General features: G+C 38.1%; 2 protein-coding genes and 1 long non-coding RNA gene across 3 annotated transcripts; all 3 read right to left on the bottom strand.

Annotated features, from left to right (window-relative positions):
• Positions 1-1569: 1569 nt before the first annotated feature.
• LOC139468873 (uncharacterized) lies at positions 1570-6170 on the bottom strand. Its single transcript, XM_071251008.1, has 4 exons — positions 5808-6170; positions 4133-4270; positions 3687-3920; positions 1570-2923 (listed from the first exon to the last, which is right to left on the bottom strand). Exons 1-4 carry the CDS (start codon positions 5986-5988, stop codon positions 2808-2810), a joined length of 669 nt encoding a protein of 222 aa, XP_071107109.1. The 5' UTR covers positions 5989-6170; the 3' UTR covers positions 1570-2807.
• A 107-nt stretch (positions 6171-6277) lies between these two features.
• On the bottom strand, positions 6278-9620 carry LOC139468870 (uncharacterized). The gene is made up of 3 exons (XR_011653699.1): positions 9337-9620; positions 8046-8571; positions 6278-7527 (listed from the first exon to the last, which is right to left on the bottom strand). It is a non-coding gene; the product is annotated as an uncharacterized lncRNA (long non-coding RNA).
• Positions 9621-19263: 9643 nt separating this feature from the next.
• On the bottom strand, positions 19264-22991 carry LOC139468868 (uncharacterized). The gene is made up of 3 exons (XM_071251005.1): positions 22751-22991; positions 21249-21551; positions 19264-20597 (listed from the first exon to the last, which is right to left on the bottom strand). The coding sequence occupies exons 1-3, from the start codon at positions 22938-22940 to the stop codon at positions 20512-20514; spliced, it is 579 nt and encodes a 192-aa protein (XP_071107106.1). The 5' UTR covers positions 22941-22991; the 3' UTR covers positions 19264-20511.
• Positions 22992-23276: the final 285 nt, after the last annotated feature.

Here is a 23276-nt window from a genome sequence, read left to right as displayed (position 1 = left end):
ATCTCTGGAATTTCTTAACGAATGTTCTACTTACATTGCAGTTGATAATTCAATTTTATACACTTAACAAAACACATGTACTTAACAATCGATCCAAACGTTTTGGCAAAATAGCAATTTCAAATTTCGCTCTTATAATCATGTTTAGGCAGGTCATATTTCTGCCAGGCACCTTGAAGTCTATTTTTAGATCTTACGTTAATAGTTGTCCTGTAACCTTCTCTGATGACAGAAATCGTGACTGTCAGATAGACAACTTTGGTGATAAAACTTGCTCGTGACGTGCGTGCATTAAAAATCATTACTTCCATACACTGGAGAAAATCAGCATTCTTGAACAATCAACATGATGAAAATGCGCCCTCTTTTTTATGAATGTTAAATGTCTCGATACGCCTCGTCGACTCCTGACAGCGAGAATTTGTGCAAAACATAAATCGGTGTTTCGGTATTTATTGATAGTATATTCTTTTTGGCAGTGTTGGAGGTGTATACAGATATTCTATGGACATACAGTATTATATCATCCAAAACATGAAATCGGCAATCACTCCGCCTCATTGGCCAATGAGTACTGACTTATGAATGATTTGGAGATTCACCTTCAAATTGAAACTATATATTTTGGTCATATCATTTTCATGTTGGGGCGAGCAACATTGCAACATAAATTTTTTTATACACATGTTAACAATCACTCCACATTGTATAGCCAAAGAGGACTGACTATGCTAATTTGAGGTTTTATCTTAAAAGTTTATTTTCAGATCTCACGTAATCATTTGTCTTTCTTACATTTTCTTATGAAAGAACTTGTGATACTCCTTTGTATTATCTAGTTATGAAATTGATAGTCATACATGAATAAATTGAGCATGTAATGCTAATGCACTGCATTGAAAGTCTTCAACAGGTTTAATTCTGGTGTCCCCCGCCGTGATATTGCTGAAATATTGCTGAAGGCGGCGTAATACCACACTCACTCACTCACTCTACAGGTTTACGGATACATGCCGGCTGAGGTGTGGTGAAAATTATACAGCGAGTGTGTGTGTGTTGTGTGTTGTGTGTTTGTGTTGTGTGAGTGTGAGTGTGTATGTGTGAGTGTGTTGTGAGTGAGTGTGCGCGTGTGTGTGTCGGTGTGTGCTTGTGCTAGTCCAGACTATTGCCGGGTAAATGTCGAACAATTTTCCAGCAGCTCATACCTATCGTGTCAACATTTCACAACTTTTGATACAAGCGAAATAAAAAATATGAAATATAAGCCAGGAGGCTAGTCGATTGTACGATTCCGACTATATCATAAGCATATGCCCACGAAACTCCAACACGCAGTGTTCGCTGGTGTGATGACACCACGTATTCGCGAAAAGGTGAGCGTATCCTGCCCATCGGTGGCACCCGGCACAAACACATGCAAAGGCAAGTCACTGTAGCCCCATTTTCCTATTTCCAGTTAAATGCGTGTACATCACGTCTACACGATTCTAATACAACACAAGTATCATAGCAGAAAACACAAACAAATGTACAGAGATTGGATCAGGACCAAATATCTTATTTCACACACACACAACATTTTACAAATTTGTACATTCTTAATACATCTTCATTGGGTATATGTCAACCACGTCAATATCATAATTCCATTATATGATTTTTTTATCAATTGGGTGGCCATATTTACAAATATACAGTAAGAATACATTCGCCAAATAAGCTGCGTTTACTGATAAAGAAAATTTAAAATATGTAGCCAGTCTGCAACGTGTGCCATCAGTCAAATAAATAAAGCGTCATAACCCTTTCTATATTTAATAGAAATCTCTGCATAAAGCAGAGTCGATAGTACGATTCCGACTATATCATGAGCATGTATTCATGAATCTCTATCAAATTGTAATGATACCAGGTGTTCGCGAAAAGGTGAGCGTATCAAGCTACACCGGTGGTACCCGTCACACCTGCAACAACACAAACTTGTCGAACCCATTTCAGATAAGTATTAAATTGCGTGTGGAAACCCTTTCTTAACTTTCAAGTTTGGCGTCACAAGTCCTATGACAAATTCTTTATGGACGCACATACAGTTATAACTTGGATCTAATTCTCAAACACATTCTTACATTAGGTTCACTCAGTTCCGTATAACGGACTCAAAGAAACCTCAGTTGGACATATCCTATGTTCACCCTCGCAAGAAGAAGGAAACAATGTAGTTCATCCTTAGGTGGTAGTTTACAAGCTGTATTATGAATGAAGAAAGGGTTCACGGATGATCGAATCTTTATAAAGCAAGTGTTACTTTCTTACTTTCTTGAGTAAGCACAAGCTTAAGCGCGTCACTTGCTTGTTAAGAGATAATAGCCATATAGTTAAACTTCCAACAGATATTGCTTGGTAGTCATATGACATTTAAATCTATCTTTTGTTCAATCCAGACATAACAGCTACCACATGCTTGAAGCAGCTGCCTCATATGTGATGCCCTGTTAAGTTAAGAAGAAGTATCACATATATAAGCCTGGAAAGACAGGAAAACCTCATTTTTTGATGCCGATGTGTATGTCTGGCCTTCAGTATTTTGCCTGCAGTATGAACCAATATGTTGCTTAAATCTGGTCATCAGGCCGATCCAGGGGAACAATGCTTCTCAGTGCACACGTATTAAAGAATTTCCGATTTCAACACGCCCCAAACCCAACCTGGTATTACGGGGCAAGGCGAACCTGTTTCACGGTGCTGGTGTGCAGACCGTCACCTTGGTATGTCAGAGGCCAAGTGTGTGACAGGATTCACTGGATTGGCTAGTGGATGCTAACATCCATCGAGCTATGACGACCCTGTGCATGTAAATCAGGAAACCCCTCTTGTTCTTTAATGTCAACTCCAATTACATTATCTACTTGTGGTTGAACATCACCTGAAAACCGATAAGAGGATACGTTAAGCTTAGAACAAACATCACTGCAAACAGTGTTCTACAATGTCATTTCCTTCTGTGTCCCTTCCTTCTTAAATTGTGGGAATGTCAATTTGACACTATTCGAATATTGAAGAAAACGACATTGATGACGAAGGTGATGTTCAGGCTTATATTAACCAATCCAACATAGGATATGTTATTACTAAACCCTCTTGCTCCAATCATTACTTTCCATGGTCACGGGAAGACCATTAGACGAACAGATAGTCCCCGAAATAAAGTTGTGCATAAGGTGAAACACATTAATTTTATAAGGGGACCCTCGAGTATTAAGGAACTCTCAAGTCTCTTAGGCCCAGAGCTGGAAAGGGGATGCGTTTTGGCTGCAAGAGCTAATAATGTGATGATAATGACAGGGGTAGGGGTAGGGGTGGGGGTATTTTTTAAATGTAAGCTCTGGGTCTGTATCAACACCTAGAGCTTTAAATGGCGATGGGGCTACTAAGCGGAGAATGTGATAATAATGGCAGGGGTGGAGGCTGTTGTTTATCAAAACAATATATATGCTCTGGGGGTCTGCCATCACCTTGAGCGGAGAATGGGACGAGAATGGAATGAGGCTGATTGTTTCATTAAATACATGCCCTGGGATTTGTGTGAGAGACAAGGCGACTATCAGTTAAGTATATTCCCGGTCCACAAAACAACCCCTGTTTCCTAACAGAGGGATCTTGGCTACTTTGGAAGCACAGAAACATACTTGTCGAAGAGAAGTTAGATCCTGAAGTATCGCTTCCATCACTGCATTGTTGTGGTTTAGTGTAGCCCTTTCCTGGATACCGGAGGCACCTTTGTAAGACTGAAGACAGAAGGTGTAGCCGCCAAAGTAGTCCCACAATGACAACCGCGACGACTACGAGGGAGAGTGGCACTGCTATTGCTATCATTTGTACCTTCGACCTCCCTGAACCGAGACCAAGCGCACCAGTGTTATCTGAAACATGGGTTTGAAGGCTTCCGTGAAGTTGATATTCAGGTGTATCCGTGAGATTATTATGCACGATGCATCTTTACATGATGAAAAAATGGTGTCATGGCCCTTACATATAAAGGTCCGTGAGTATGGTGTGGATGCTTTATGTTTCGGAAGATCGCAAAGATCTTAGGTGTGATGCTTTGACCATTATCTTTAATTAGATGACTTACAGTTGGGGCACTTGTCTTTACATTCCTCCGTTGTGTCTTGAATATTGTCTCCATAGCAGAGTTCCTCACACGAGTCACATCTCCCCACGACCGGGTCGTAGTATTGCTCATCTGAACACCCTTTCGCTTTACCATAATCTAAACGGAGAACAACATATATATGTTGTGTAAGTCGTTGGTGTTCATTGAAAGACAAATTGATTGGCGCCACATATTCCACTAACATCACGGCCGGGGAACCAAGAATAGGCTTTTTACATATATTTGGAATCGAACGCGGGTCTGTGACGTGCCACGTGACAAGTAACGCCTTAATCAATACCTAATCACCCCAACCCGTCTCAACTTGTCAATACTAATACGTAGGAAATCGGTCTTCACCACTGATCCTTTCCAATATCATATATACGTGATCATCTGCAATTTTGACCACGGTATATATAGCGTACTGAGGCTGTACTCAACCATTCCCGACCGCCTCCGTGGTCTAGTGGTAGAGCAGAAGGATCCCCGGCCGCGTCATACCAAAAGACGTTAAAAGATGGTACTTGTTGTTGTCTGGCGCTCGGCATTAAGGGGCTAAGACAAGGACTGGTCGGCTCGGAGTCAGTATACTGTGTCTGAGTGGGGTATTCATGTTAAATTGCGGCATTGTATCTCAGTGATCTAGCACTATAAATCGGCATCAGTCCGGCCTTGTACAAGCTGCCACACAAACACACACACGTACATGCACGTCGCAAAATAAGTGCAATAATCTTGGACGCGGCGTTAAACCCAATTTCACCTCACCTCAACCCCACCAATTCCAAATATAAGATATAAATATGTATAATAATATATTCTCCAGAACACTAATCAAAATTAAATAAAGAATATGATATTATGTTTAACTGCCCCCTCCAACTCGAAATTCATGCATCCCAATTGCTAACGTGAACACCTGCCAGCTCCGAAAGCCCCGGATATTATTATTTAACGATTGCATGGACTATAACCCGCGCACCGTCTGACTGGCCTAATTTTAGCTTACGAAATGGCGTTAGGCGGAGTGTATACCCATCTGCACAAGTACGCATTTGAAGATCACTGTTTACGTAAGTACATATTATACCACAGCCGTCATCTAAATTCGGTGTAAACTGTTGCAGCATCAAATTAGCACAAAATGCATCTATGAATACGTGGATGGGGTGTTGCATATGTGCAACTCAATGAGTTTAATGGCTACAAGGAAGTATGTTAATTCTACACAAGAAACATCGTTCACGACAGCATTATGTCCCTGCGTGCGATTTATATAACTAAGATACAGTTCTAAATATCATATTGTTTCCTGGATACCCTTTCCTATTCAAAGCACCTTCGCAAATGGCATGCGTTCACAATGACCTTTGGACAAATCACCAACAAGTCATTTTAGTCAGTTAGATAATGAATATATCTTTCAAGTCTTTTCTTTTCGGTTATTGTATTAGCTGATATACCATATAAACCACATGTCACGAAATCAGTGAATCTGGTCTGAAACGACCAATTCAATAGTTCATGCATATGCATGGATCGATGTCTTTATAATATCTATTTTTTAATATTCTCAACGTTCTAGAATATTACTTGAGACGTGCATTTTGTTGAATATCTTCATGACAATTTTAAATTAGCATTTACCTACCTGGACAATAACGTTGGCAGTCCTCATTGGTATCCGTTAAACCGACGATATCACATATATCACTACACAAATCACATCTATTAATTACTGGGTCAAAATAGGAGCCAATACCACAAATATCATACGCTCCAACACTAATAAATAATACACTAACAAAACAACCACTTCCAAGACCCATCATCCAGATGTAGACTTTCAAGAATTGAAAGCACCGATCTCGCTTATCGTCTTGTCAGAGTGAAAGGTAATCTCAAATGAAATTATGGTTCACATATGACCCAGTTCTGACGTAATGTAAAGGAGAATACCTATATTCACCGTTGTGATGTAAAGGTAGTGGAAGATATACATGATGTCATTTCTCTGAACTTCCTCTTGAACTAGTACTATCTGTCTCATATTGTCTAATTGACATTCACGGGGCATTACAGAACATTCTTCATCAAAGTCACCGGCTAGGCAACTAACTGTATGTACAAAGCAAAAATAACAAAATAGCATGTATATTTTTCATCTTTTATTTTTTATGGAACGAGTGATTAAATGTACATATGATAATGAAAATTGTAACGATTTGAACATTTCATAAATAATAACTACACATAGTAAACAGTACAATGATAACAAATTGATAAAATGCAGTTTGACTAATGAACTTTGTTATATTAACATTGCACAGAATTTTAAATGTATCATTCATATTGCCCTTCCTCGGTAATAACATTTTGCCATGGGAAGTGTATTTGTTTGTGATCCAATGCACATGCAATAACAGTAGGTACAATCAACAACACTAAACAAGTTTCTGGGGAAAAGGGCGATCGAGAAAACAGATTAACTGTACACAAAAAAGTTTTAACAAGGTGTTGAATATAAAGGTATGTAGTTACACTGGTATCAATATAAAATCCTCTGGCAGTATTTGTTTACCACTATCTGTAACAGCTGCAGAATAAGTAAGCACCATCATTAATTATTTGAGACTTATATTTTGACACCAAACGCAATCAATACACAAATAAACAATTAGGATGTGTCTAAAATACCTTCAGTGAACGAAAATCAAATGGAACTAAACATTAATATAATATACACATCTTCATAACAAGAGACATTATTGAAATAGAAACAGGTACATAAACAGATTTCATCCAGATCTTAAGTAACGTCATCTGCCATACACTCGTCCAAACCTTTCATCATGATGCTGCACACTGCACACAACCTCGCAAGGAACTGACATACGTTCAAACGTCATTAAACACACACTTGATGTAAAAAAGGTAAACGGTAAACAAAACATACAATAAATTTCCCTCTTTGTTGACACATGTCTTTACTGATTTGGATGCTCACTTCTATAACACTCTGTGATCTACCATAGTTGTTTCCGTAGTTTTTTTCCCAAAATACATTTCTGTTCCTACAAAATACATTAACCAGAAATGTTTTGCTACACGGTGGAAATAGAATGTTATGTCAACATAAAAAATATTGGAATGTTGAATCTGTTTTGTCATCATCCCCTGTTATGAATAAGACAATGGTGTTTACTGACATTGTGACGCAGATACTGTTACGAATTAAAATTTATCCCATCCGGGTCAAAGGTCATGTTAACCAAGGGAGCTGTCGTCACCCATTGGTAACATGAGGTCTGGAAGGTCGGGGTATCCCATTAAATTCTCCTGTACCTCTTCCCGTCTGTCTGCATACACACCTAAAGAAAAAACAAATAATTTTGTATTTAAACATATAAAACTTTGTTGGCTTGTTATACACCGAATCAACTGCAACCTACAGAAAATTCAAGAGCTACAAAACACTGAAGTAGAGATGCTTGTTTCACCAATGCTGTACATATCTGAATATGACGTCAATATGATTAAGTTAAAACCGGACAAAATATCAACATGATTCAACTTGGCCATTAATGATAAACATCTAGATTATAGTATTGAATTAAGAATGTTGGGATCTTATAATTATCATGTCAAAGGTCATACTTAATGGAGTACTAGCAGACAAGCTAGATGTTGCAGTGTCTCCACACTGAGAATGAACAGGTAAAGCCACGTATGCTACTGTTGGGATCTTATAATTATCATGTCAAAGGTCATACTTAATGGAGTACTAGCAGACAAGCTAGATGTTGCAGTGTCTCCACACTGAGAATGAACAGGTAAAGCCACGTATGCTACTGTTGGGATCTTATAATTATCATGTCAAAGGTCATACTTAATGGAGTACTAGCAGACAAGCTAGATGTTGCAGTGTCTGCACACTGAGAATGAACAGGTAAAGCCACGTATGCTACTGTTGGGATCTTATAATTATCATGTCAAAGGTCATACGTAATGGAGTACTAGCAGACAAGCTAGATGTTGCAGTGTCTCCACACTGAGAATGAACAGGTAAAGCCACGTATGCTACTGTTGGGATCTTATAATTATCATGTCAAAGGTCATACTTAATGGAGTACTAGCAGACAAGCTAGATGTTGCAGTGTCTGCACACTGAGAATGAACAGGTAAAGCCACGTATGCTACTGATGAGTGAGGTGAGGGAGACTGTTGTTGAGTTGGCTCATCAGATGGTGCATCGATGTTTCGCTGACGACGCCGACGAAGGAGAAATCCGGCTAGACCTATACTGCAGATTGCCCCAGCAGTGACACACACGCACAGCGTCACAATCACGTTTGTATCGTCGTCGTCAATGGGTTGTCGATTACTGGGTTTAACTGGAGACATTGATTTGTAATCTAAAATGAAATATGTTACAACAGATTATAAATGTCAATCACAGAGAATATTATATATTCTCTCTACAGTTCAGACATACTACATGATTCGATGACCGTGCTCATTAAATTCAGCTGAGATGGGATTTAGGTTCGTTCTTTGAAACATGTAAGGATATTTTCAATTTATCTTTTTCATGATGTTTGGAGCGACACAGATTAACGGGCGATTATTTTGTGATTCGATAAGAAGTAAAAAAGAAAGTGATTTAACATAAATGAGAAGTCCTTATAACGGTTAAACATGCGTTGTATAGAAATACTTGTATGTATTGCACAGACAGGCAAATTAGCATCAGAAACCACCATGTTGGTTTCCATTCGCTATTGTGGCAATAGTCCTTCTCGAGTTATTTCCCTTTGACTCATTGGCTATGACTCAAATAGATGTTCTCGCATTTTCTCTGTTGTTGACCGAAGGTAATCTTTAAGGGTCGGTTTTAAATAAAGTTAATTATTAGTCGAGTAATAATGGGGGTTAAAATGTGCTTCTCCGTGTAATATCCTCATGAAAATGTATCCAATCCATTCATTGAAACATTAATTTCTACAAGGAGCTACAGCGCCTGCCTAGTCCGCCATGTTTTGACAGCAAGCACGTGGAGTTCACACACACCTTCACCTTTGATTGTCATGTTACGAAACCTTCATTAATGTACCTGTATTTAATTAACATCAATGAATTTAATACCGTTGCAAATGTTGACTGAAGGTAATGCTACATACCAGGGCAACTTTCCTGACACGCTTTGACAGTTCCTTGTTGTTCCTTGGAGTCACATATAGATGAACATAGATCACACTTGTCCAGTCCAAAGTCCCAATAGCTTCCAGGTGAACATGATTTTCTTCCATCGGATACGCTTAAAGCCCACAGAAATACAAACCAAGCTAATAATTTCATCCTTGCACGACGGGACATACCCGGGAACTGTCAACACTTTGTCAGCGCAAGAGCATTTTAGTTGTGAATGAATCACGTTGATAGATGTTACTGCTGATTGGGTCATTCTAATAGAAGGCGGGTCCTAAATGTGCCAAGTCTAAACTTGCACGATTAAGCTGGTAATGAGAGTGTCTTCGCTCTCAATGTTCATATGTATGACAATTTCTAGATCACATGGGGAGGTCAGATTAATGTCAACATTATTCACTCACACAGCGACGTGTATGAATGTGAGAATGTGTGTTAGTATGTGTGTGTTAGTGTTAGTATGTTAGTGTGTGTGTGTCAGTGTTTTTGTGTGTTAGTGTTAGTGTGTGTTAGTGTTAGTGTGTGTTAGTGTTAGTGTGTGTTAGTGTGTTAGTGTGTTAGTGTGTGTTAGTGTGTGTGTGTGCCATCCTACTAGGATAACATACTGCAGTTTAACATGCACAGAAACACACCAAACATATCGTGTTATCCATAAAAACGTTTTTTTCTGATCCATATCCCTACTATGCCGGTCCAAGAATTGCTGACAATACAGTTAAAACCGTGTGGATTTAACAATTGCTCGAAACACCCCACCTGTTAATGTTGATTATGATGATTGTTATGCGTTCTTTATTGTCATGAAATCTTAACATGAAACTATTTGAAGGTCAATAGTTCAAACAAAAACACTGCCATTTTCATTTTATATGTTTGTAGTTTTACCAAGGATGAAATATGCTCTGTGTGTCGAAGTGGTAACAATGTTGCACCCGTTACATCCAGTTAAACATGTTCAATCTATTTACATTCAACATTTTTATGTAAGGCAACGTCCATGCACAAGAAACACTGTATCATTAAGGCTTTTCTACTGTTCATACACACCTGGAACGATATTGGATTGAAATATTTAGTGTCTGTGTGCATAGGGAATCTCCTTTTTGTCACGATATGATCGCTGATAATAGCCTATGCCCATGTATGAAGTGCAACATAAATAATTAATGATATAAGCTTCATATTATAATGACGTTGTTCCATTAGTCCAATATCGACACCACACTGCAAGAGTGAAGATGAATTTTAAAATGATCCATTTAATGTGAGTAATGTACCCGGTAAATCAGCGCGGTATGCAACATTAAATAGAACAACAGTATCTAACAATTAGAACATATAATGGAATGTCTTGGCGGGGGTATGACAAAATAAAATGAAATAAAAGCTTTTCCGTAACCACCATTCCAGCTCAGGTAGTCTTCTCCGAAAAATGTACTATATTTACAATGCAAAATGTATGTTTATTTAATATATTAACTTATGAAGCAAACAGATACACCTGTTCTGTGTGGTCAAGTTGTCTTCTCAATAAAAATACGTTATCATCAAAAGTATCTAAACTGTTTCGTGGTTAGTTATTTCTTTTTCATTTTCATTAGGACATAAAGATTTGTTTTATTCTAATAGTATCTCCCTAGGTCCTCAACATAGCAGCTCTTGTCTTCAGCATGTGTTGTCGTGGTTCGTGGGGTCGTTGGAATTGCTTAGCTAGCTCAGAGATTAGATTTCGCTTCCCATCAACCTTCAGAGACACAAAGGAAGTTTTTTGGAATTCTTTGTGGCTATGAAAAGTTTTACATTCACTCAACATAGTTTCTATATTTTCTTTCTCAAATATAACCCAAACGTGTTGTGAAGAGTATATGTGCATATGCAACCTGAATATGTTTTTCCCTACACGATTTTGTCTTCATTATTACCCAAGACTGAATATATAAGCTTAATGACTAAAACTTGTAAATCTGTAGGTGTTACTCAGCGTCAACAAACTTTAAAGTAGAAATAACCTTTGATTACGTTATGAGCTATTACTGGAGCATATATAAGGATCTGTCTATTAACAGACACAAGACCATGTGTATCTTAGAGGCTAAAGCACTGAACAGTACTCTTACGGGTACGATATGTGAATTTCATATAAAATAATCTAAATTTCAGGAACAGACAAAAACTGCTTTTTACCCTCAACAATATGTTCAGAGTTTCCTATCCACTGAAAGTATACGGAAAGTCATGGTTGTTGCATTTTTCCGTGTATGATTTTCAACGCAAGGCCTAGGTGTATCTGTTAATTAGAAACTTTGATATAGAAGGAAGGAAATATGAACCACAGTTGAGTGAAGGAAGTCCCCATATTTAGAACAACACATGATGCAAGGATATTAAGACAATTAGGAATAAAAAAGAGACAATTGCTTAAAGGGATTTATCATCCAAAACTGGCTCTCACAGGAGATATCGCTTGGATGAGATCAAGCGATATCTACACTGTAGATATCGCTGCAATGAAATTACATCACAATGCTTTGCAGACCATTGTGACATCACTGGTTACCATGACGTCACAATCAAATGACATCACTAATGGCTCTGCTACAGAAGCTGTTAGCAGTACTTTTTACACTGAAGACACTGCTAATTACTGTCTCCAAATTGAAAAAGTTGGAAGAATGATGTTGGATGATAAATAAAATCTCACCCTCGTGTCTTTTGACATCAAATATATCAACACTCGTTGATAAAAGTGGCAAAAATCCTCGGCAAGCCTGGGAATTTTTCCCCTTTTATCAACTCGTATTGATATATTTGATATCAAAAGACACTCGGGTGAGATTCTCTATATGATGTTAACACGCTATACAGGCAATTAATTAAAACACTACAGCCGAAGTGATGTCACTAAACTTCAGCTGTTCATTTGGTTGGATATGCACCTCACTTAAGACTTACAGATGAAGATAGTAAATGATCCTCTAGAAATGACACATGTCACAATGAATCTTATTCGTAATTTATTCAGATTATACAAGACAATCTGTGAGGGGATATGTACTGCATTGATATTTAGTGGCATTCACAGACACCATGAACAAAAGGCAAAATTAGAACTCGTTATTGCCAGAAGAAGAGGAAACTAACAGGTTACATGTTTCATTACAAATTAACACTTCGAAAAGAATAGCTGAAAACAATGTCTAAATCATTCACTCTGATACACCGGGTATAGTTTCATCTATAGTATTTTATAAATGAGGCTTAAAAGAAACGTGACATAAATAACCCTAAAATACAACCCGGATGTGAATACTGATTGAAGTTCAGTATTTAATGTACTTCCTTTATCTAGGTTTTACGCAAATGTGACAGAAAAGTTGTTAAGTAAATGCGTCAGAACACATTGATTCATTCAGGCCGTCAGATTGTGAATAATGATAAAGATTGTAATCACATGTTGATACATGGCAAAAAGCGGCTATTGGTGATATTTGTATCTGAGCGGAAGTTGAGACGTGAGCATGGGTATTAATGATGGAATAAATATGGTCAAATAAAGACTACTAAAAGTTGTCTTCAAAATATTCAATACAAATAATTATATTTTAATCTGTTATCTATACCTTCATCAACAAGATTTTGTTTCATTCTTTTGATTTCTACATCAGGCTTAAGTAGCTGGGGAATCAATTCCACGTTGCATTAATAGTTGCAGAAAAATTGTCAACGACATTTCTTATTTTTGAAAAAAAGACGGAATTAACTCTCCTGATCAGAATGAGGTGTGCTGTGAATCACCCAGTACTAAAGCAATAACTCCACAACGTTCGGGCCATTGATACAATCTACGTTTTGTCACAGCATGAATAACGATCCTTGTTGACAGGGTTTCGGTGTTACGCAATCACCCTGGCCAGACATAGTAAACATCAGTTTCCATCATTATATTCACTCTGTTTACCTTCTTTGATATTTTATTCTCACATGCTCGTCTGAAGGCAGTGTCGTAATACATTAATCATGAATCATTCAATTCATACAAAACGTACAATACTTACAAGAATGCTCTCTTGGATCAAGAAGATATACATTGCAAAATGACATGGGATAATCAGCATTATGGGGTCTAAGGAAATTGAATAACTGCAATAAAGTGTTTGGTAATTTTGGATAGCCTTATTTGTTGATATGATACTTCATAAACACATTTTAATATGCAGTGGTTCTCCTTCAAATGCACCAAAGAGCATTACATTGGTGTTGACTAATGAAGGCTAACTGCGATTTTCAGAAATGTTGAATGTACTCTTTCAATAAGGTATGTCTTTTTCAATATCACAAATTTCCGAGCCATACATTTAAATAGGGACAATCATTGTGCCCAATGCTGGCAACATAGAATTTAAAAACAAAAGAAATAGAAGGCAAGTTAATATTTTTTTTATGCTTTCTTTTATATTACAAACACAGCTTCCGTTGCATTTTCAACTAAGCGTTTTATTGCAAATGAGAATATCCTAACAGGTTTCCCAGTAAGGTGGTCTCTGTAACTGTTTTAAAAATAAAGAATAAAACAACAAATAAAACATTGAATATAACAACATTGTTCTTGTTCATGTATATATAAGTACACATGGCGTCCATTATTCTATAGGTACATGTGTAGGCTCATTTACCCTTCTTTTAAATATGTTATAATCATTATGAGAATATGCATAATGGCAGTGACTCTCGAGCAACCATACGAAAGAAGGAATTTATCTTTTATTTTGTAATATACCCAAAGTCAAAATCTGTCAATATAAAATAACATATCAATAACACATCCGCCTTCTCATTTTTTACAGACGTGTGGGGGAATTACATGTCTTATGAAATAAACACATGACCAGATGTCATTTGTCCATGACTGCATCACAATTAAATATAATAAAAACCTGACCTGTATAGAAAATAAAATTAGGGAAGGCTAGCTTATTGTTAAACATTAGCATTAGAAAATTGAAAGGGGGAGACATTTATAGTGTAATAAAATATTTAAGTGACTATAATATTAAACTGGGGTGGCAAGAGTATGAGTTGTGTCATATAATCACCCACATTATCGAGTTTGTTGATCATAAAAGAGTAAAAAGTAATTGATTTATTTACAATAGTGCATTGTTTCCAGACACTATACAAACAGCCTAACACTAGCATTGTCATTAATTATCCAAGCACATGAGAATAGAATGGAAACATTGACAGTAAGTGCTACATAGGTCTCAACAACTGCCATTATATTAACATTTATAGGAAAACGTGGACGCCAGAGAATAATGAGAATAGTAAAGTTTATTTAATAATAAAATTGTTTCGAGATTATTATAATTTATTGCATTAAAAAATGCTAAGTGATAATAATTTAAATTCATGTCATTGCCAAAACACACCCTGGAGATGCAACACCATGACGAGGTGTCATGGTGACCCAAGATCCCACCTGGACTTATCAGCTACTTGTGCGAACTGAAAGGAAGTACGGTTGGGGACGATAAAGACTGATAAATCTGTGGTGTTGACATTTTGAATTGTACAATCATAGAAAACAGCTATCTTTAACACACACTTCCATAGTTGTCCAAGGGTGAATGAATAAGAGGACATGAGGACATTTGATTTGTCCGATATATTCTGTAGTGTATGAAGTTCAGAATTCAAAATTTGACCCACCGCACTGACTTTACAAAGGGTGCACACACACCTTCGACACAGAGGCAATGAAAGCTGACAAATGTTCATCAAAGCACATATGAGAACTGACAACACACTGTCACTAATCACGGTTGCTTTTAAAAAGTTTTATGGCAGACATGTGGAGGACATTTCCCATTTCCCCCCGTGTTTTTTTAAGGTGAACCATTGACTTGCCTTTGCGTGTGTTTCTGACGGGTGACACCAGTGGAGCGGGATACGCTCACCTTTTCGCGAACACCTGGTATCATCACTATTTGATAGTGATTCATAAACACATGCTCATGATATAGTTGGAATTATACAATCGATTCTGCTTTTAGCAGAGATGCCTATCAAAAATGGAAAGGGTTTTGCCGCTTTTATTCAAATGTAGTTGATGGAAAATTGAGATATTTCTTCAACTTATTTTTATTATCTGTTCTTTAAACAATGAAGAAATTGTAATCATTATGACCTTGGAAGGTAAATTTGAATTACAACTCTGAGGACAGTCTTGAATCACTACTTGTTGTCCAAAGAGAATATGATACTCGTTAGAGATAGAAGCAAGACAATAATGTTTACTGTGGGTAACTTGTTTCCACAAGTGACCCTGCAGCTACCCTGTGATATGTTGTGAAACACAATATATTTGTTAATATAACTGTTGAATGTATGCGGTACCTTGGCATCATCGGTGGGTTCATGGTTACTCACATTGTGAAATATTGAATATTCTAAGTGTGTTGATGCTCTGTTCCTCAACAATCTATTCTGAATATGTGGATGGTGTTAACTCAGCAAATATCAACTTATTAAATATTGAAATATATATTTTGAATACTGTTGTAAATGCGTTGTATTCATATGGAAACAAATAAAAAAATGTTGCTACTTCCTCAACGTAAGAGGTATACATGTATAGAGTGAACAACGACAAACCCTTTCGATAATCATAAAGTTGGGGACAGGGAGACACATGTGGCAGCGATCCTGGTACTTCTTTATTGTAACGGGCAACGAGGTAAGGACTCTATAAAGGAAGGGAGATTTGTCTTAGCTGGTGGACTGATACTTCCTGATTCTAAAGGATAAGATAAGAATTATATACAGGAATGAGGGGGAGAAGTTGACAAGCTATGTAAGTGTATTAGGAAATGAAGGATATAGCTGGTGTCATAATATCATAAATTCTTATTTGTTAGGAAAGATCTTTGATGTTTATGAAATGACAATACGAACTGAATGAAGAAAAAGAAAACTGTTAAAACAAATTTAAACAAAAGTCTTGGTAAGGAGAAGTTTCAGTAAGACATGTAAATCTATATATGACGCTCAATTTATGAATGGATTTCTTACATTAAACTACTTTTGTATTTGTTTAGGCAACTGAGACGAAAAAGTAACAGGTTTTTATAAAGTATATAGTGTCAGTTTGCATATGTATGAGGTAAAGGGATTGTTTAATCCACATAAATCAAGTAAATTGTCGGGTAAGTAAACCAACTATTCGAGGATATATACTATGACAGTTATTTATATCCTGCCTACTCACAACGAGAAACTTTCTTGACCAAAGTCTTGGAAAGGAGAAGCGGTGATGAGGCATGTAATTCTGTACATGAAGCTCTGACTGTTAATGAATTTCCTACATTAAACTAGGTATGTGTTAAAAGGTTAAAGGTGAACAAAAGCGTCGAACAAGTAACAGTATCTCTCATCTCTCTTTTTGACAACAGCACCATAAGAACAGTTAAAGCCGGGACATTGCGCCCCGCCCCCCCCCCCCCCCCCCCTTTAACTGTGTTGCAAAACGATACCGATGGCGCAGGACATGCTTTCCCTTTTCGCGAACACCTGGTGTCATCACTGATTTTACTACTACATATTGTATCCTGCCTGCTCTTAAGCATCAATTTCATTGTGCGTGCGTGTGAGTGGCAGATACTGCCGGTAAGGCAGGTCATGCTTACCCTTTTCGCGAACGCCTGGTGTCTAATTTTCAGATTCATATATATATTTCCACCGCTATATTGTCTTTTACGCCCATCTGGGCATTTGGGCATCTGCTTCAAGGAAGCCACAACAGTGTTCTTTAATGAACGACAATTAAGCTAAGTACCTGTAGCACAAATGTCAGAGTCAGATTTGTGCGTTCTCGATGGGTATTATCAACGGAGTCAAGTTCTTTACCAAAGGCTCCAATAAAGGTGAGGTGAGGTGAAATGGAATTTAACCTCGCGTCTAAGATTATTGCACCTATATTGCGACGTGCATACACGTGTGTGTATGTGTGGCTGCTTGTACTAGTCCTCAGCCAGGCAGGGTAGCAACAAGCAGATACTTCAACTTTAAAGGCGCATCAACTTGGGATTATTTTACCATTTGGTCCTCAAAACCTCAAAATCAGGGAATATATGATGTTTGAATTGCTGAGTTATACATACAACAGCGAGTGAGTGACTATGGTTTTACGTCGCTTTTAGCAATATTCCAGCAATAGCACGGCGGGGTACACCAGAAATGGGCTTCACATATTGTACCCACGTCGGGAATCGAGCCCGGGTCTTCGGCGTGACAAACGAACGCTTTAACCACTAGGCTACCCGACCAGCCCCCATACAACAGATGCAATCACATTTGCTGTAAGCGTATAGCTTCCCAGCGTAGCGATACTGAATTACTGCGTCGATTGACTCACATCTCACTATAGAGTTTCACAAGTCACTAAGAAAATGATAAATCGTTTAAATCATAATTCCCAGATGATATTGTATAAAATAAGAACAAGTTGTCCCCATAAAAGACTGTCGTCCTTAGATACACTGTCGGCTTATCCAGACCTGCCTATTTCTGACAAGAAGAGAAATACCATTCATCCTTGGACTTAACATTCGGTTCAGCCTTGGAACAGGGCAAAGTACAGTCGGCCATAGCTGTATTTGGTACACTGGTCCCGGGCATATTATCTGACAGCGCACACTATGTCCCGGGTAGACTGGCCTACTTTCAGCTAACAAAATGGCGTTAGGGGAGGATACTTATACAACGCAGACTGTCCACCGCCGGATCAGTTTCCATCCTCGTAAGTACACTATAGCTATGTCATGCAGTTTTTATGACATTTTAGTTGTGACTCCTTGTTACTGCAAGAAATGTAAACAAAATGCATGTATGCATATATGCAGCTTAAGTATAAAGCGTCGACTGTACAAGGTTGTTGGTTACTAGGAAGATTGTCTATGTTTCGAACATCAATCCTCCTTGTGAGCTCGAGCTCTGTGTAACAATGGTCATGTTGTATATATTTCAAGGTATGTCTAAGATATACTTTAAGAACTTTAACATTTTTTAGAAATGCACCTGCTAACATACACAATGCAGCTTAAATTGTTCTATTTTGAACTTGGCTGGAAATAGGTTAACGTTTAAGCTTTTGATAGTTCATTCAGACAAGCATCGTACTCCATACCGTCATGTTGCCACGTTTAATTGAACCAGCTGCAGAAACTAGTTTTAACTAAATATGCAATACCATGAATATTCATGATATACACTGTAATGTGACGTCATACAGTTTGACCGCCATGTTGTTTACAATCGGACTCTGGGATACTTATTATTTTTATCGGAAAATATCAGTTGTAAGTCTATGGTTGCATGGTATATATAACCCATTTTATATACACATATTCAATCCAATACATGTGCATCATTTTACAGGAGATGTCATTCATAAGACATTTATAAAGCTTATCTATTGCTTCTTGTGCATCATTAAACTTATTTTACAGAAATCGTAACATACACCCTATCATAAACTTGGCATGGGCGTATATTGGTAGAAAAGTCGACATACTTCGTGTGCCTCCGTGACTGCCATGGCCTCACATATACAAAACCTGGGGGACATCTTTCAGTCACTGGGTCAAAGTAGGAGTGAAGGGCAGTAACTGGTATATCTACTGGCAACGGTTATCAACACTGTAAGAGCCACGCCATGCCGCGCAGATATCCCAAGTGAGACTGACACGAGACGGAGGCTATCATAAGTATTTATAAAAGTTTCACATGACTATTATTTACCTAACTCCAGTTCATCCACTTTCATATTAAACTTCATTATATTTGCAATATAACATAAACTGACTTGTATTTAATGAATTTTATTTTCAATGAACTTGTACATAACATATGTATATCATAACAACAAGTCAAAACTGAGTATTTTGACATTAGAAATGGAAGGTGATGCCCTGAGCTAATACCAGTCACGATAAGTGAGGGCATGTGGCTGATGTGACTGAAGTTTGAACGACTAAATCACTGTAATGATGCCATCAAGAAGAACACTAATATTTATTTCTTGGTCACAAAACACACGATGAGAGCACTGACAGTGTGTCACCGAGAGATCATTGTCATCCTGAGATATGCAGATGAAGGTGTCCAACTCAGCCATGTTTAACATAGTGACTAGAATACTTTGAGAATTGAAGATCCACACATATACATACAGCTTAGCGATCATATTATGTCTCTATATACATCAATAAGACGTCCATTCATGTAGTTTGAAATTAATCTTATATACAAAAAACATGTAACAAAATAACTCACAATATAACTCTATCTTACTTTGGAACCACATTTCAGCATATTAATACCACAATGAATGGCTAGTATTTCACATTCGGAGCATATCGATACAAAGTTAATGTTACTTGGCAGTCGGTTATGCTAAGTCAGTGTGTGATAAATCGATTTAGACTAGACAACCGGGGTTGGAGGCAATGACACAATTGTCCGGGTCACAAATTGTAAGGAGGAGCTCCGGCCTTTGGTGTCCACATTTTGAGGTACAGTCGAGCATGTTATTACTACAGGGACCAACATGGACAAAGCAGGTCCCCGATTTAACTTGTAACATATGTTCCCGTGTTTGTTCATGTGAACACTTGAACACTTGTGTTAATGAAAGGTGTCACCGGTGGGGCAGTATACGTCTTTCACCGTTACACCTAATATCTACACTAATTAATATGATTCATAAACACATTGTAATGATATGGTCGGAATCGTACGGCGTACCCTGCTCTTTTTCAGAGATTCCTTATGATTATGGAAGTGGTTCGTTGATTGTATTAATGTCAAAGCGGTCAGTCACTCGCTGCAATCCACTGTACAGACGTGCGCCCCTTAAGCGTGTCAGTGCCCTATTGTTGTTGGTTTGAATTGTCCCGATTCGCCCAGGAATCGATCCTTGGCATCCTTGTCTGCACAATAGTCAACACAATGGGTTTTACCAAAGTGGTAAAAGTTGAACACCTGCAGCACAATTTGGGTTTTTCACGCCAAAATGTTACTCGGTACCCACCCAAGGCTTGCTCAAGGGTCTTGCCAACCTAATCAGTCCGAGGAAGAACATTAGTCAGCTACACTTCACTGACGGATGTAACGCGGGTTGGAATGTCTGGACGGTGAACTGGATGGTCTTGCTCAGGTCTGTCCTCACACGCGTCTAAACAAATGAAACATTATGTTAAAATCACTTTGGCAATTGGGTAGATATCAGTTATTATGTACGACAGTATTTTAAGGTTACAACTGCTTTGCTGATAGTCTGTGTGTCATTTAACGCCGCTGTAAGCAATATTCCAGCCATGTCATAGATGTCTGTTGACAATCTGGGACAGATAAACCAGTAACTGGTATTATAACGTCTCACTCCTCTCGGGGTAATATGTAAGGGTAAATTAAACCCTTCTTGTACATAATCAACCAGAAAACTCTTCGAAAATGTTCGTGATAGGATGCATATGAACACATGGGAATGTTTTTGAACTGTGATAAAGTTAAATGTAAAACGTCAATGCCAGAGAATAACCAGTTTCGATTATCCACCGAAACAGGCCCCATTGGGCGTAAAAGGCAAAACAGCGGTGAAAATTATGTGAATTGATCACTGAAAATCAGTGATGACAACAGGGTAAGCAAGTCCTGCCCTATTGGTAGCATCTGCAACACACACACACACACACACACACACACACACACACACACACACACACACACACACACACACACACACTCAAACTGATGCTGAACAGCAGGCAGAATACAATATGTAGTGGTCTTGAAGGGAGAACATAATTATTTATCGCATACGTACGTCCGGTGGAGATCAATGGTTTTGATGTGTCCTCAATTTGAGCTATGATTGATGAGTCCACGTATGATACAGATGGCTCTTGTTCAGGCGGGTGTGGAGTAGTAGTATTAACTGGACCACCACTGCGTCTACGGCGACGGAGGAAAATTACTGCTATAACAACACTGATGCTGATGAAAACAGTCGATAAGACACCAATGGCAACGCTGTTGGATGGGCTAGTGTCTGATGGGTTAGTGTCCATGTCCTCGATAAGTGCAATCTTTTCAGGATTGGGTAGGACATTTTGGGAAGACTTGTAACCTGTAATACAAAAGATAACTAAGATAGTATATGATTTAAGAATTGCTATTTACAGTTACCTAAGAGATAAATGATATTTAATCATGAATCGGAAAATAATCGCCTTTACAATGTGATTGATATCTGTGCAAAGATTTGTGAAGAAATAACTAAAGACTTTGCTTTTACACTCGGAATTGGATCTCACTAACAGTTGAGCCTGTCAGGAGAACCAGTTGTTAATAGTACTCAACTGGTGGACTATTCTTCCCCGGAATTCCAAATAGGGTTATCTTATACCAATATACGCGTGTGATAAGTGGTGAAAGTAGTATATGTTTAGGGCAAATTTGGAAAAGTGGAGTATCATAAACAGCAAGCCAAATAAAGATTTGTGGATGCAGCTTTTGTGTTTGTATCAGCATAAAATTAGCTAATTTATGAATTAAGATAATAACAGATTTCCAGTGGAATGGGATGAATATAAAACAACCGACAAAACATTGAAATAAAGAACATATATGTACAACAAAAGAATGAAACAAGTCATTAAATATATTCTTTTCGTTTTCAAAACGCAATTGCATAAGGCATACGTATATTCTGTACCAACATACTTTCAAGAGCAGTGGGGCATTTCCTTTCAATAGTAGTGGTATTAAATAAAAAACATTTCGAAAATCTTTCAGAAAACAGTGTTGCACGAGTTATTTCCCTTAGCGCGATATCAACCTTCCGAGTTGGGTTGGACTGCGCTTGTGCTGCATTGAGCAGGGGTACAAGCGGGCGGAATATAACGACTACTGGATAGCGGAAAAAAGCCGAGTTGGCCCGACTAAGCCGCCGATTGGCCGAGATCGTAATTTGTCAGATCTATTTTAGGAAGCTCGCGCATGGTCTATCATTTTCGAGAACTTGCTACGTATACTCCTGGCGCAATGAATGCAGTTTGAATGGGATAAATAGTTCCATCTTCCTGTTTACTAATGAACTGAATAATAATACCATCTATTAACATACACGACAAAGCACAGGGCAGTTCTCGTTTAAAAGGAGGCCATGTTTTGACAGCTTGAAAACACGTGGTCCTCCCGGTGGCTTCAAGAGAAATGAATGAAAATTGAATTGGAAAAAACAGTTCCACACTCACCTGCCAGGGAATACAAATTCACATGAATAGTGAAATCATAAAATATATACTTAATATTTTTTACACAAACCTGGGCAATTACTCTGACATGATTTGACCGTCCCTTGTTGTTCCATGGAGTCACAGATACTGGAACACTGATCACACTTTCCCAAGGCGTTGTCCCAGTATGTCCCGGGGGGACACCTGCCTCTCCCCTCCACAAACACCAAAATGAGTGCGAAACAAGCAAATGAACTCGGGGATGTCATCGCCATCATGACAAATTCCAAGAGGAAGAACTTCCGAAGTTTCAGCCAGGAATGTGTGAGTGACCTATGACACCAGTATCTAAACGGTGATTGGCTGACGGCAGATGTTGGCTCAGGAGGTTCTAACAGACATGTATTGACATGCTTACGCGCCATATGTAAAAGAGTGTCCGCGTATTGTGTTGTGATTTGCCCTATTTTGTTGCAATGGCACTCCAGAATAGCAAGTAATTTAACTTTTTTCAGTTTTATATCTACATAGGTGAGAAGATTGATTATAGTATAAGCGAAACGCTGACTTTAGGAGGAAATTTACGGCAACCGGGAAATGAAACAGTTTTTTCT

The sequence above is a fragment of the Haliotis cracherodii genome, unplaced genomic scaffold (genome assembly GCF_022045235.1).
Source record: "Haliotis cracherodii isolate W230 unplaced genomic scaffold, xgHalCrac1.p SCAF_2, whole genome shotgun sequence".
Classification (NCBI taxonomy): domain Eukaryota; kingdom Metazoa; phylum Mollusca; class Gastropoda; order Lepetellida; family Haliotidae; genus Haliotis; species Haliotis cracherodii.
The sequence above is the reverse complement of the archived record's forward strand: the minus strand, read 5'-3'. Positions and strand labels throughout refer to the sequence as shown.